The sequence below is a fragment of the Melopsittacus undulatus genome, chromosome 8, assembly GCF_012275295.1.
Source record: "Melopsittacus undulatus isolate bMelUnd1 chromosome 8, bMelUnd1.mat.Z, whole genome shotgun sequence".
In the NCBI taxonomy this organism is placed as follows: Eukaryota; Metazoa; Chordata; class Aves; order Psittaciformes; family Psittaculidae; genus Melopsittacus; species Melopsittacus undulatus.
The window spans coordinates 8,040,698-8,056,151 of record NC_047534.1 but is presented as its reverse complement, the minus strand read 5'-3'; the positions used below and the strand labels follow the sequence as shown (position 1 = coordinate 8,056,151).

Here is a 15,454-nt window from a genome sequence, read left to right as displayed (position 1 = left end):
ATAAAAAAGCAAAGCACCATTGTTAAGCTGGGATCACCTCTTACCTGCTTTCCACGGTCACTGGAAATCCTGTTCCTGTAGGGCTAGTTCCCCTTTGCGTTATTGCTGGTTTTATTGTTTTGGGTTTGTTTTTTGTTGTTTTTGTTTTTTTTTTTTTTTCCCAAGAGAACACTGGGAGTTACTGGAATGCTGCTCAAGAGCAGATGCCTCTTTGAGCTGCATGCTGGACAATGCCAGTGATGCTCTTCTCAGGTATAGGGATTCAGGGCTGCAAACAGGCACCAGTGTTAACTCGCAAAGCCTTCAAGGAATAATGGCTATGTTATCCCATGGAAGATGTGCATACTCTCATGGGCTACTAACCACGAATCAAGTCAACAGCTCGTTGTCACCAAACTTGACAACAACTGTTAAATACCGACTGCTCAGCTGGGTTACGCAGTCCTTTCTCCCCATTCACTGACAGGTCCCTGCCAGAGCCCAGAGCTGCTCCTGATCACAGGGCTGCACTCTGCTCACTGCCATTAACAAAGCAGCTCCAGTTCATTCACCCAAACGGACTTCTGAAGCGTTGGAGGTAAAAAAGAGGCCGAGGCCCACTCCCTGTGCCATGCAGGGCTCATGAGATGAGATATGATACTGGAGTGGGTCCAGAAAAGGGCAGCAAAGCTGGTGGAGGATCTCGAGCACAAGTCTGATGTGGAATGACTGAGGGAGCTGGTGTTTATTCTCGAGAAGGCTCAGGGATGACCTTACAGCTCTCTACAACTACCTGAAGGGAGGTTGTAGTGAGGTGGGGGTCGTTGTTACTCTTCTTCCAAGTAACAAGCAATGGGATAAGAGGAAACAGTCTCAAAGCTACACCAGGGCAGGTTGAGACTGGATATTAGGAACAATTTCTTCACCAAAAGCATGATAAGGCATTGGAACAGGCTGCCCAGGGCAGTGGTGGCATCACTGTCCCTGGAAGAGTTCACAAGTCATGTAGATAAGGCCCTTAGTGACATGGTTTAGGAGCGGACTTGGCAGTGCTAGGGATCAGTCGGACTTGATGACCCTAACCGCCTCTATGACTCTATGACCTGCAGCAAGGACTCGAGACAGACAGGGAGCCAGGCCGGGCAGGGCAGGGCCCAGCGGGGCCGGGCCGCTACCTCGCAGCCCCGGGAAGGGTCTGCGGGAAGTCAGCGGCACCCTACGTGCCCGTGTCCCGGTCGGGCGGGACAGTGCCAGCCTCCAGCCCTACCCCTCCGCACCGCGCTGGGGAGCGACCCCGCCCCTCTGCCGCCGGGGCCGCCCCTCCCGTTTCCCAGGGTGCACCGGGAGCGGCGGCTGTCTGGCCACGTCCCCGGGCCACGTCGCTCGGTGCCCGCTGAGCACGCCATCTTCACTCCCCGGCTCCGGGCTGCGCTGCCGCCTCTGCCGCCGCCATGAACATCTTCCGCCTCACCGGGGACCTGTCCCACCTGGCGGCCATCATCATCCTGCTGCTCAAGATATGGAAGAGTCGCTCCTGCGCGGGTGCGTGCGGCAGGCCGCGGGGCGGGCCGGGCAGCTCCGGGCCGCGGTGCCTGAAGGGAGCCTCACTGGGGGCTGGGTGCGATCGCCGCCGCCTCGCCGAGGCGGGGGGTGTGTGTGTGCTTTGATCGCCTCTGCCGCCCTTTAGGGACGGCTCCGGAGGGGCTGGGGGGCGGTGGGGGCCGGGTCCCGCCTGTCCTACTTGTCTGGCAAGCGGCTGTGGTAAAACGGGGAGAGGAGGCCGGGAGGGAGCGTTTCCCTCCTGACGGCTGCCAGGGCGGGAGGGTAGAATTGGCTCCGGGCAGGTGAAAAAGGAATGATCGCTCCGCGCAGGGCAAAGGGGACTTCAGCCCTCGTTCTAATCGACCTCCTTCATAACCCGGCCCCCTTCGAGCCACGGGTGAGGAAAGCGGGTGGGCCGCCGGGAGGGGAGGGAGGGAGAGCCGCATTCCCCCCTCCGGTGTGGGGGTGCACTGGGGGCTGCGATGCCGTTATAGGTTTAGCGGTTGCTGTTATTTGTACTTTAAAACCTGGGCACCACCATCTCGGCTGTGCCCGGGAGAGTCGCTTCTTCCTTATGTAACTGCCCGGCGGCGAGCGAATGAATGGGGTGGCAGGTTGGGGGGGGAGGGAAGAGGAATGCATCCCCCGCGGGGCGGGCAGCCCGCCTGCCTCCTTGCCTGCCTCCCCTCCCCGCGCCGGCAGCTATAGCGAAGGGAGACCGAGCTTATTTTCTCGCCTTTCCTGACAGTGCACAGCCTTCCGTCTGCTTGCTTGGTCGGCAGCTTTAAGCGCCGCTCCGGTGCGTGAAGACTGGTTTTGGTGCAGCGTTGGGAGTAGCTGACTTGCAGTTTGCAGATCCTAAAGTTTTTCTCGTTCTCTCCGTGCACTGGCTTGCGTTCGCTGCTGACTAACGCGCCTTCTTCTTCCCTTTTGTTTCCCTCTCGCTGCGGTGAGAGTTAACCTGGGATTAATGCGGTTGTTTAAGGCTTCTGGGGTGTTTTCCGGCTCGTATCACCGGCTGCAGCGGGAGGCTGTAGGAGAGAGACTCCAAGCTGGAGGGAGCAGGCTCCCAGTCGAGATCCCGGCCTGGTCTGACGTGGCAACAGCGGCAGAGGTGTGGCGGGGAGGGAGCTGGATCCTGGCCGCCCTCCGGGCCTGTTGCTGGGGGGAAGCTCCCCTCCCGCGGCTCCTCCGCCAGCCCGCCCGGGTGAGGAACGCTTGTTCTTCTTCCTGGGTTCTGTACCTGCTTGCTCCAAGTCTGTGTGATGTGGTTTTCGCTTGTAGTGTACGTACGGTGTGGTAGTTGGAGGGAATTGCAGGCAGTTCTGATTGCAGCATAGGTGGTTTCTATCAGAAAACTAGGAGTTGTATCTAAAAATGGGTATTTTGGTGCTCTGTGGATTTCTGGTGCTACGTGGATCAGGCCACTGACCCTGAAAATGCCGGTTTTGCAGTGGACTGGGGTGTGACTGTGAGCTTGGCTTTGAAGAAATTAGCTTCTCCTTCATTAGTAAGAGTGATTATTCTTTAAATCAGTTTACCATGTATTGACATGAGATGCTGTTCAAATACCGAGTTAACGCTGTTGAACAGGTGTATCTGTAAAGTCTTAAAAGCGTGAAGAATTAGTACAAGCTGCAGCCTGAGAGAACTGAGAATGGGGAAGTGAAAGAGATTTACACTACAGGTAAGAGGAAGTACAGGTGCTGTATATTTTCATGTCAAGTCACTTTCTGTTAATCATTTGATAGTGCAAAAGAAAAATAAATGAATAGCTTTGGCTTTAAATACAAAGTAAAAATTCTTGGTAACGTTGTAAAAGAGCTCCAGCTTTGCAGTCGTAGTGCAGAACTATTGTTTCTGAAGTTATGGAGTGCAAGAGTTCCTTAAGGAACTTTGCAGGCTCAAGTTCTGGTGCAGCTTCTCCCTGGATCTGGCAGGAGTGGATCTGGCAGGAGTGGATCTGGCCTTCCTCAACTCTTCTGTGGAATTTTGTCCTCTGCTTTACTTGAGATACATAGTCAAAATTACAATCAACAGAGTTAGTAATCTAAAAACTAAGTATCTCTTGCTGCCTAAAGAAGGGAAATGAGAAATTCTAGTAAAAGGCCGAATTTCAAATAGGGTTTTAGCTAAGATACTCTTAAGTGGCCATGAGATTAAGTGACCTTTGGACAGGGGCTTATTTACACAGTATCATACAGTGCAACATAGTTCCATCTTTCTGTTTTAAAAGTGATCTGATGTTTTCCTTAAATCAGCCGTTATTGAGGCTCTCTATTACTAGGCTTTTATTAATAAGAAAGTAGATTCAGACCAGTCATTTTCTTCGGACTGCTTTCTCCAGCACATAAAAGTAAATGGGCCTCTATTACAAAGCAACCTGAACTCCTCCCTTTGCCAAATTAGCCAGAACTCATGAATACAAACATACGTACATGGGCCTTTTCAGTAGAAAACGTCTCATTCATTCATTTTCCTGGAGAAAAAAAAAATTGACAGAGGTGTGTTTGTCTGGGATTAGTTTTTTTGGTGTCTGCTGGAGTCTTTAAGAGTAAATCCAGATCCAGGTTATTCCTAAAAGGCTTAACAAGTTTGTCTAGAAGAAGAGCACCTCCAAGGAGAATGGGATTTTATTTTTAGGGCTCAGTCCTGTTCCTTGTAGTGGTTTTGTCAGTTGTGGTTTCTACCAATAAAAATTTTGTAAATATATATTTGCATAAAATACATTTTTATGCAACTATAAACCCTAAATAGTTACCAGTTAATGTTGAGCAGCTGCTAAATGCCTCCTATTAGAGGGCTTCCTGTGATCCCTTTACATTGCATGGATATTGGAACAATTTATAAATTAAATAAACTTACACCTCATGGTTTCTGGGGACTAAGGAAACATGGACAAACCAGCTGCTACTTTAACTGTGCACTTCTGAAACTGTAAAAGCTTAAAGCATAAATAAAGGCTTCTGACTGATTGCTAAACTCTGCAGGCTGTGATCCATGAAGAGCTGGCAAGCCACATGGTGCTGACTCCTCTCTTCTGGTTGCATCTGTGTCTGATGCCTTTGTTCCAAGAGGAGCTCAGAGGCCTGTAAAAGCAGCTGGAAATGAGAGGGAGACAGCCTGTGTACCTCTGCTGCAACCTGCTGTTTTCTGAAGACACCAGCCCCCATTTTCTTTCCTAAGAAGTGACTACTCTAAGTGAGGAAGATAGGTGAGGCAAGAAAAATCTGCAATATGAAGCCGTCTGTGTTTTCAGTGTTTGGCAAACTTAACTATTTTTTTTCCATAGTTTAGTCAATATGTTAAAAAGAGAACAACGGGAAAGCAAGTCAAGTAGTAATTGCAGAGCTGGCAGGGAAACAATTTTTTGCATGACTGCTTATTTCTGTTTCCAAATTTAGAATTTGGAAAAATGTTTGCCACTCCAAATAACAGCCCAGAAGTAATTACTGGGAGCCGTGGAGAGTGTAGCAGGTAACTCTGTTATTGAATTCATGTCCTAATTAGGAAATTCATGAGACTTGAAGAATCTTGTACTTTCACACATCATCATGTTCAGACTGTATTTTCTGATCCAAGTCAAATTAGATTGTTTGCAGTGTGAATTACTGCCTGAAAATTGATTTTCTTTTCTGTGTCAGTTGTCAAATGTTAAAGCAAGTGTTAAAGGTGACCTGCAAGTTGCAAGGCTGTCAGATTAGGTGCTGAACACTCCAACAGTAGCATATATAGTAAATATGTAATGCTTTTGCTTAGTAGTATAGCTGTCTCATAGTTTTGTTTGTGATAGGCCAGATAATATGCTATGTTGAAGACTTTATATAGTACCTTGAATAGGCTGCTGCCAATTTGTCTGTATTTTCTCCAAAAATGCTGCTATAGGTAGGTTTGGAATCTTCTCTCTCTTTGAAGGAAAATTTTGCCTTTCTAATTGACAAATTTGTGTTTAGAAAACAACAAAAAAATAGGTTTGGGTTTTTTTAATTGAAATTACAGGATTCTTGATGTCAGTATTTTATTAGAGCCAAAAGAGTTGTGGTTCAGTGGCTGATGCAGACTTTATATTGAACAAAGCTACTTTTATTTTTTAAGTTAAAGAATTCAAAAAGTCTGTGAAGTTTCCATGACAAAGTATGGACTGGCTTTCCTTAGGAAAACTTTTGTTTCTGGATTTTATGGTTGTGATATCCACACTGCATATGCGATGTGCACATACTGTGACACGCAGTTCATAGTTGGTAAGCAGTGTGCACAGTACTGGCTGTGAGCCAGGCTTACTGAATACCTCTGCTGCTGCCTGTTGCTCTTTCCCTAACTCACAATAGCAAAATGAAGTTGATGAGAAAGTAGCACAGTTTCAGCTTTGCTGTGCTCCCTGACTGGGAAAACCAGCTGAGCTTTTGAATTGAAGTTTCAGGCTGTTGCTTTTAGCCAAGCCAAGGTGCAGAAGTTGAAGGAGTTTTTTCCATGTATGAAAACAGAGAGGTCTGGTTTTTCAACATGTAAGCCCAGAGCCTGAGAAGAAGAAATAAAAATGTGTTTGTTTAGCTCAAGGACTATGTGGGAGTAAAAGGAAAGGGAGAAGGATGAGAATAACAGCAGTGTAGTCTCTGTATAATGCAGTTGCCAGCTATGAGCCAAAGTCAGCACTGTGGCGTGTATGCTAATATAATGCTTAAAGTTTCATAAATTCATAAAGCAGAGTGTTTACCTGTTCCCTCCCCCTGTTTCTGCTAGTGGTATAGATGTTACTTTTCTCTGAGTTTGCCTGTCTTTCCCTGGGTCTTCGGTTTAAACTTTGAACCTCTCCTAGTCTAGCCTTCTTAACTTGAAAATGAGTTGAAACTTGGCTTGAGGATGTGTTTCAGGAACATTTGAAAATTCAGTGAAAATACTGAAAACTGTAATAAAATCCACAACTTTGGGTTAGTGGGGAGGCAAGGCTGGCAGTGGCTTGGAGGAATTTGTCGAGTATGCTGTGTGTATTTATTTACATGAGCATATATCCAGATCCAAATCTATAGCCATAATCAATAATTAATGTGTCTTATATTTTTTCTGTTATTTGCAAAAAGAAAATAGCATGCTAAAGTATATAACATATATTTTAACTATATAATTTTTATTTATAATATATATAATTTAACATATAATTTAATTATATGCTGATGTGTGATGCTGTACTGTAATCTGTCCGTCGGATTTCTTTGTCCTGTAGGTTTTGGCCTTAGGACAGTGTTGGTTACTTGCTGAGAGGTTTTAGTGGCGTGAGAGCAGGGAGCTGTCAGGAGCTGTAACATCAGCAAGCACAGCTGGGATGCAGTGGGGAGTGATGCTTCAGCTGTCTGCTGGGAGTTCTGGTTCCAGAAATGTCTTTGTTTTTTAATTTTAATTTTTTCTAAACTTTGGGAAGTGGATTGTTTGTGGGTGTTTTGTTGTTGGTTTATTTACTACTTCTGTTCCACAATTTTAGTCTATAACTATAGGTTCTGAGACATTTGCTGTTTCTTGTACTTCGGTTGCTTACAGGCAGTTGCGTGGTTCTGGAGGTAGTACATTAGGCTCACTGTGTAGACAATTCACATATGAAAATCGCAAAAAAAAAACCTTTTTAATTGTTACTGCTTCAGCCATTCCTGTACTTTATGTATAAACATGAAGTCCCTTCCTCTGGGCAGTTTATTCAGTGTTTCTTAATCGGGGGTGAAAAAAGGAGTTCAATAACCATAGCAGAGAGCCTTTTTGCTAATTGTTTTATAGCACTGTTAATAAAAGCCAATCTCAGAAATACCTGTATAGAGGGACAAGGATTTTCAGTCTTGCATCATAACCCTCTCTCACAGAATATTTCCCCCTCTTGTTTTTTGAACAATATCTGCATGCCTAGTTGAACAGATTCAAATATTTTCACCCTGGATGACTGAAACAAAGAATAATTGGAGTAACAAGATAGAGGCACAGGCTAGGTTGTTTGTCCCCCTGCTGTGAGGCACCACCACATCAGTATTATGGATCCATGCTTCACCTGGGTTTTCAGCTGCTTTTAGTGACTGATTGTGCAAAGCTTTTATGTTCCTGACTGCTGTAATGGCTGAAGTTAAGTACAAACAGATGTTTTGACTTGTGGGCCTTTGCCTAAAATCAGAAGTTGCTTTGGAGATGCAATGTAGATGTCTGTTATTTTAGCTCACTACTCATTTTTTGTTTTGTAATAGTACATAGTAGCAGCTGGGTTTGACTGATAGTAGTTTTTTTCCCCACTGTGTGGTCAGTTAAGTTTCTGAATTGAATTGCCTTATGTATTAAAATAGATTTATTTATTTAAAATCAAGTAATTGGCGCTAGCATACTTTCTGATTATCACTGGATCTGTAGAATGTGTCGCTGTTGCACATTTCCAGCAATTCAGCATCTAGGGAATGTACTGAGGCATGTGACAGCACTCTGAGAATTGCAAGTTAATGCAGCCTTGCTGCATAGTGCCCAGTGATAATGCAGAACAGGTAGTGTAATCTCCAGAAATATTACCTGCAAGCTATCTGCTGTAAATTCTAAACCTTGTGTAGTACTAGCACCTCTTTCAGTACAAGGTAACTTATATTCACACTACCAAGAGACAAGAACTTAACAGTTCAATTTCTACAGCTTGGAAGCCTGGATTTTATCCTAATTTTGTAATCAACATGGTTAGAAATAAAGGATATAGCCTTTCTCATCCTGGGCATCAAGGGTTTTGAAGCACATCATCACTTTTTGAATAATTAATTATTTCCTTTATCACTTTAGGTATTTCTGGGAAAAGCCAGCTTCTGTTTGCACTGGTCTTCACTACCCGTTATCTGGACCTCTTCACTTCATTCATTTCATTGTATAACACATCTATGAAGGTAGAGTATACTGAAGAGTTAGAAAAGCTAGTAATGCTGCATGCAGACTGCATAATTTCATGAATAACAGACTCTTTAAATGGCCCACTGTGTAGTTATTACCGAGTAAGTTCTAAATGGGCTTGGGATAAATAATGGGGAAGACAGAGTAAAACCTCTACTTTTTCTCTACACTACATGCAATTTTAAAAGACTGTATGGGGACTGTGACATTTTGAACAAATGCCATTTCTGTTATTGAACATAAAAACTTTTGGAAAAAGGGTTCAAATAAATTGCATTTCTCAAATGAGATGTTAGAGATTAAGTAAATGTCTTTTTATGCACTACAAGGTGAATCGGTATTGCAAATGCATTGCCAGAATTGCAGCTAGTGTCTGGTCAGAGGCTGATCAAAAAGTTGTCAGGAGCACACTTTTAGGAATGTAGTTTCCATCAGATTATACCCTGTTCACTTGCCCACTGAATGTTAGTGAGCCCAAAGTTGGTTTTATTTATTCCTGCAATTTCTGATGCTGAGTACAAGAAAATAAAGCCGTTGACTGGGAGGGTGCAGTGTGTTTGCGGCACCAGAGCAGACACCTCTTTAAACTGGTTCCCTTACCCTTGGATTTTCCTGATGTTCCTCAAGTTTAGTTCAGAGCATAGCATACTTTGCAAAGAGCAAAGACTAGATACTCAATAATGCAAAATGTACTGAAGAATTAGGAAAATAATGCTGTATAGTAGACTTTTAGATCTTAAACATGCTGTTGTCGTCTAGCAAGTTAAACATGTATGCTTAAGTTCTAATATTAACAGACTAGATGAAGAACTGTGGATTAATTATTCTTAAAACACAAACATATTTCCCCAATAATTCGAGAATATTGAAAATGTGTTGGGTGCACCAAAGGAATAACCTGGAGTTTTTGCAGTTTATTTACTGGTTGTGATTCAGGGTTATGCCCATGTCTTTTTTCTGCACCCCTTCTATCCAGAAAAGGAATGAATATGGGAGCTTATACTTGTGGTACTCAACTTCATGGTAAACTGAATCTTTCCAGTAATGAAAGAGTGGTCCTCTGTTCAAATCCAGCATTAACTGGCAAAATGGAAGACTGTTAACAAAGATTTCTGTTTAAAGAGACTGTTAGTTTTTAGCCCATTCCTGTAGTGCTAAAACAAAGCTGTTTGGGTGTTCCAATGCAGCTTCTTGTTCTGTCCGCATATATTTAGGACCATATAGCATTACACAGTTGTAGAGAACAGGAACTACTACACAAGTAAGTTTACCTGGAGAACACCTAGACGTACTTTCTAATTTGAGGAAAATGCTGTAATTTGCAGCAAGAAAATTTGTTAGTTTCTGTAGGATTTTATTCAGTTTTTTTTTTTTAGAGAAATATTGAACTACAGGTGCCAACTTGCTGTATTTGTATGGCTGTGATGTGTTACAGGAATATATGCAAATATACCCTGGTTGGCACTGTCTGACCTTTTTAAGGGCCTGCAGACTTAAGTTTTGTGATTTGTAGTGGTCCATATGTTACAGTTTCTTTTTCAAGGTATGTGTATCTGAATGGCTACATTTTTGCTGGTTCACTCTGCCCTCCTTTTTCTACCATTCTTTTGTTATAGTATCTTTACAAATGAAAACATTTTGAGAGTCCCAAACCATGCTATAATTCTTGTGAAGAACTCTTCAGTAAAAAGTTGGGCTTCATTCAAGCTTTATTGGTGTCGTCTCTGTCCATATCAATTATGATTAGTTTACATCTAGGGTTCCCTGTATGTGATTTCCTGTTCTGTGGTCCTTTATCTCCAGTCAGCCAGCATGCTAGCATAGTAAAGAGTCGTTAGATTCTGAGTTTCTTAATGTAGCATTCTGTATCTGTGAGCAGTGCTTTAAGTGATCAGTAGCATCCACAAACTGAGGAGGTTTTATTCTTTTATTTTTCACTTGTAAAGAACCTATATATATTTAATGTGATGAATGGTTTGGAGTATTTGATCTTTGTGATGAAACAGAGGCAGGAACTAAATTGTTTGTCTAGTCTACTGTACTATATTGTCTCCAGGACAATGTGAGCTCTGTCCTGATGATGACAGCTTGACCTTCAGAAGGCCATGTATTTTCTCTGATTGTATTTTCTCATCTGTAAAATAAGGCTATTTGCCTATTTCATGGGGAATAACTATGAAGTCTGCTGTACCATAACAGTTAAAAGTGATAACATCAGAGAACAGCTGAAATGGAAACTGAATTCTGGTTTGATGCTTCTAGCAGTCTGTTAGTTTTGCAGGTTTTGGGGCCTGCTGTTTGGTGGAGAACAGTGTCCACTTGCCCCTCTTCCGATTTTAGAGATGTTTAAAGGTCTAGATCAAATCAGCTAATTTGTGATATGTTAGATGTCTGAATCTAAATGGGGCTTGTTGAATGGGTTTTTAATTGCCACACAGGAGCCACACCACTCCCCATTTTTTAAATGGGAATCAAAAGAAAGGGGTCAAAAGACCCCTTTTATCATTATTGCATGTATGCACATGCATATTTTTAACATAAAGGTTGGGGCAGTGCTTCCCCTGCAGTAGTAGGAGGGGTATTCCTTCTCCAGTCCCTTAGTCCTGCCTACTCAGGAAAGGGTCTTTAAAGAAGCTTTGGACAGTCACTTCAGCCAGAGGCAGGTTGATAATTTTAAAGCAACATCAGTAGAACCCAGAATCATTGGTTTTGAATTACTACTCTGCTGAGAAAAGTTAAATACCACCACATAGCCTGGAACTGCAAAAGCATGTTAGCAAGCAGTAAAACAAACCAAAGAAGACAGTGTTTAGTCCCCTTAGTGCCTGGGAATATCTTTCATTGATCTAATCCTAGAACCTCTGTGGATTGTTTTGTTTTTTCTTTCCTTGCTCTTTAGCTTATCTACATTGCTTGCTCGTATGCTACTGTGTATCTGATCTACATGAAATTTAAGGCCACCTATGATGGAAATCATGACACATTCAGAGTGGAGTTTCTGATAGTTCCTGTTGGTGGACTCTCATTTCTTGTCAATCATGACTTCTCTCCTCTGGAGGTAAGTTGATTGTGGGTGGGAGGTTATACAGTTTCCTCTGAAGAGTTTGGAATGTTAACATTTTTAGGCTGATTGAGGAATGCTTAAAAGATGCCTACATGAGTAGGTACTCCTGTTACCTTAATGTATCTTTACACTGTGGGTTTCTGTGAAGATTTAAGGCACTTCAGGTGACTAACATTATTACCAACATTGATAATTTCATTAAGCAGAAAACTGTCTTTGTCTTTTTCCCAGTGCACTGATGGTTATATTAATACAAAAGTATCCTTCTTTTGTTGTGTGGTAAGGAAACGCCCACGGCTGCAGTTTATGGATGGTTGATGCCATCTGGTGAAAACAAAAGGAATTATTACACTGAAATTTTATAGAATTGAAATAGTCTGGAGGGTTAGAATTGTGTGTATTTGAAATGTAAATATGTGTTTTCCTGTCAGAAAAAATACATTAAAAATTTAATTCTAGAGTTCAAGCAGGTAATTTTCACCACAGAACAGAGAATAACTTCAGATGCTTATTCTAAGTGGACTGAGCTGCATTTTTATATATATTAGAGTAAAATGATTTTACAAGGAAGTAAAGGAATTTTAATTGCAACACTTGGAGACATTATTTTAAATTTTGTTCTGTATTAACTTGTTCTTTTAACCAATCTAACCAATAGATTAAAAAAGTTACAAGAACATGGTGGGGGTGAGGGTGGAACTTCCGTATCTTCCCTGTGGCGTTTCACAGCACCAGCTCTGCAAGCTGTATTTCTGTATTTGATGGTACTGTGAATTCTGAATTGATGAATGCACATAAGTTTCCGCCTGAGTAAACCCGTGCCTGCCAGCACACTAGACAGCTAGTTTGGAGAGCGTTGCCTGCTGACAGTTGTTCCCTAGTACCATCCCAAGGTTGATTATGAAGCTTTCACTGAGTTTTTCCTGTACCAGGAAGGATAGTTTGCCAAAATACTGTACCTGTTTGTAATATTGTTAGAGGGTGAAGAGTCAGGCCAAGTCAAATATTATCTTCTCTGCTTCTGCTATCAGTGAGACAGTTGAATATACCTGTGGCTTGGTTTTGTTTTCTTTACAGATACTGTGGACCTTCTCCATCTATCTTGAATCGGTTGCTATTCTCCCTCAACTTTTTATGATCAGCAAAACTGGGGAAGCAGAGACCATCACTACTCACTATCTTTTCTTCTTGGGTCTGTACCGTGCCTTGTACTTAGTCAACTGGATTTGGCGCTACTATTTTGAGGGATTTTTTGACCTCATAGCTGTTGTTGCTGGTGTGGTCCAGACCGTTCTTTACTGTGACTTCTTCTATTTGTATGTTACAAAAGGTAAGTAGTGCAATAACTTCTAGATTCAGGTTGTGGAATGTAGCAGTTAACATGTTTGTAGAGATCTGATGTATTGCCATTACTAGGGTGGTAACTCTGTATGCAAATTACTGCTGAAATCTCCATGATAAGTACACTTTCTGCTAGTGTGGGGCATTTCCGAGGGCTGTATGTGAACGTGGGTAGAATATAAATGTACAAATAGTCTGATGCACTTAACTGACAAGCTTAAGTATGGCTAAATACATGATGCTGTTGTCTTCCATCGATAAACATGATGTTCATCCTTCTCCAAGGGACATTTCCTGTTTTGTGCAGATTTCCAAGCTTATAGAATCCTTCTTGGGGGTTTAAATACCTTAAAGAGCTTGAAATGGCTTGGATGTTTCTCTTTAAGCATAGAAGCAGTCATTTCTGCTGGATGTGTTAATTATCCTGTCCTTATTTGCATTCCAACTTCCATCACACAACTGCAAAACTATATGGGGCTGTGTTACTTCAGTTAACTCTTAAAAAAACAGGGTCATAGGCTAGTATGTGCTCTGGGGATGCAGAATGACAATTCACGGTGCCACAAGAGGGCAGGATTGGAATATTTTGTTAGTATGTATTGAAGAGGGAGAGGTAAGCTTGGGAGGACTGTCTGCAGTGTACCCAATTTGTAATGAAGTGACTCTGTGTGACAGGTTTTGGTCCCTTTGAAGCTTTAATATTGTGTGCTTCTCCTAGATCACATCTTTGGTTTGCTAACTCTTTCCTTTCCTACATTTCCTTACAGTACTCAAGGGAAAGAAGCTCAGTTTGCCAGCGTAAGTGCCAAAAAAAACCATCACCAGCATCTGTCCTTTTGGATGCTTGGACAGAACAATCCTTATCACAAGCAAAGGCGAAGATGCTTGAGACAGAAAGTCAGAAACACAGCTCTTTCTAGTGCAGGTAGTCATCAGCGGCTCTGTAAGAACGGAGGAAAAACAACCAGCAGATTTCTGTTTGATGCATCTTGCCTTTATCTTTTTTATTACTATGTATAAAGATTTTTTACATAAAGAAACTTATACTGTATTAATAAATTCAGTGTATGGTTTCAATTGGAATAGTTCCAAAAGTGAGATTTTTGTGAGATTGTTTATGACCAGGAACAAGTGCAAACTTTTTTTTTTTTTTTTTTTAATTTTCAAGAATTTCTTTGAAATGACTGGGGTTTGTTGTTTTGGTTTTTTTTGTCTCCATTGCACAGGTGTGTGCATCCTTGATGGATGGTAGTCATTTGTTCTTTCCCTTTGATTCAGTTTTCATTCCACTATATTTATTTTTTTCCAAAAGGTGAATATATGTCAACTCTAAATCTGAAACCACCGATGTTGATGTGATGTGCTGGTGCCCAGTCTTTGTGCCATCTGCTGACATGGGGTTCCTTATTTAAAATAAATGTTGGTGCCAGAAGGGGAGCAGTCCCATATTCTAGTTGCTCCTCTCCTGAAACAGGCTGATGGCAAGATGGCAGTAAGGAAATCTCTGGAGACCACAAGGATGGACCCGTTCCTGTTTTGCCATGATCTTTGGGAAGGCAATCCCAATAATGAATGCACTCGGCAGCACAGGTCATGAAGGATAAGAGATGGGGTTGTGTTGCTCAGTGGCAAATGTGTGTGACTGTGCTCTTTGTTCAGGAACAGAAGGTTAAATATCTGAGACGTGCAGCCCGGCTACACCATTACAGCTATACAAACGAGAGACGTGTAAGTTGCTGATTACAGTAATCTGTAGGTGATCATTTTAAGCAGTATCTACACTTTCTTTTTAACGAATGCTTTATAAGCAACTTCCATGTTCAGCTTCCCGTGGTTTTTGATGTCACTTTTGGACAATTAATAATTTTTTTTATAAACTTCTCAAAATCAGCAGCACCAGTTTCCATTCTTTATCCTTTAAATGATTCCCTTTTTTTACTGAGCTGTTGCATGATTTATCCTGTGTTACCATCCTCAATAAACACTTTATGAAATGGTGAAAATGTTTTGGAGGCTTTTTTTTTATACATATATTTGTGAATTAAAGTTTCCTATTGGTCTGAGACAAGATGAGAAGTTGCAGCAGGAATAAGCTGCTTAATGTCAGTGTTTGCTATATTGAAATATGAATTCTTTAAGGCTGTGAGGGGCATTGTCATGGGATGAAGCAATGGTCACTGTCTTGCAATAGCTTAAGCTCCAGCCTGGTGCAGGTGAAATGGATATTTTTTGTGGTTGGTTTTATTTTCAATAAATCATTTATCTTCTGTTACCATCGTTATCCCTGTAATTGGTGATGGTTATCCTAACCCCACATTTGAATAGTAGTTTTTATTTGTAGAGTGTGTTCCAAGGTGCTGCAGTTCCTTTGTAGTTTGGAGATACCAGTGTCTTGCTGTTTGGAGTTGCTTGAAACCAAGGTCTGTCCCTTTGATGAAATACAAGAGTCTGATATGAGCTGTAGCCAGAGGGCTATACGAGATCAGTGCCCGTTAGTGTGAGAGAACCCTTCAGGATCACGGTAAGTTATTTTCTTCCACACTGTTGTCTTTGTACTTTAATTCAGCTGCACTGTCCTCACCACTGCAGAAGCTTGAGGGAGAAGGCAGCAGGGCCTCTAAAGCCGCCCCCTGC

The 15,454-nt window shown here is 42.2% G+C and overlaps 1 protein-coding gene across 2 annotated transcripts; it reads left to right on the top strand.

Annotated features, from left to right (window-relative positions):
• The first annotated feature begins 1,292 nt into the window (after positions 1-1,292).
• KDELR2 (KDEL endoplasmic reticulum protein retention receptor 2) lies at positions 1,293-14,823 on the top strand. Of its 2 annotated transcripts, XM_034065314.1 has the most exons (5): positions 1,293-1,521; positions 8,311-8,411; positions 11,315-11,473; positions 12,557-12,809; positions 13,588-14,823. In XM_034065314.1, the coding sequence occupies exons 1-5, from the start codon at positions 1,431-1,433 to the stop codon at positions 13,620-13,622; spliced, it is 639 nt and encodes a 212-aa protein (XP_033921205.1). In that variant the 5' UTR covers positions 1,293-1,430; the 3' UTR covers positions 13,623-14,823. The 2 variants fall into 2 exon arrangements, with proteins under 2 accessions (XP_033921205.1, XP_033921206.1); XM_034065315.1 differs by lacking the exon at positions 12,557-12,809 and having other exon boundaries at positions 1,317-1,521; positions 13,588-13,740.
• Positions 14,824-15,454: the final 631 nt, after the last annotated feature.

Excerpts from the sequence above, each read along its gene's own strand:
- KDELR2 (XM_034065314.1), top strand. The coding sequence starts at position 1,431 with ATGAACATCTTCCGCCTCACCGGGGACCTGTCCCACCTGGCGGCCATC. Across the intron at positions 1,522-8,310 it reads GAAGAGTCGCTCCTGCGCGG|GTATTTCTGGGAAAAGCCAG; the intron begins GTGCGTGCGGCA and ends TTATCACTTTAG. Across the intron at positions 11,474-12,556 it reads ATGACTTCTCTCCTCTGGAG|ATACTGTGGACCTTCTCCAT; the intron begins GTAAGTTGATTG and ends TTTTCTTTACAG.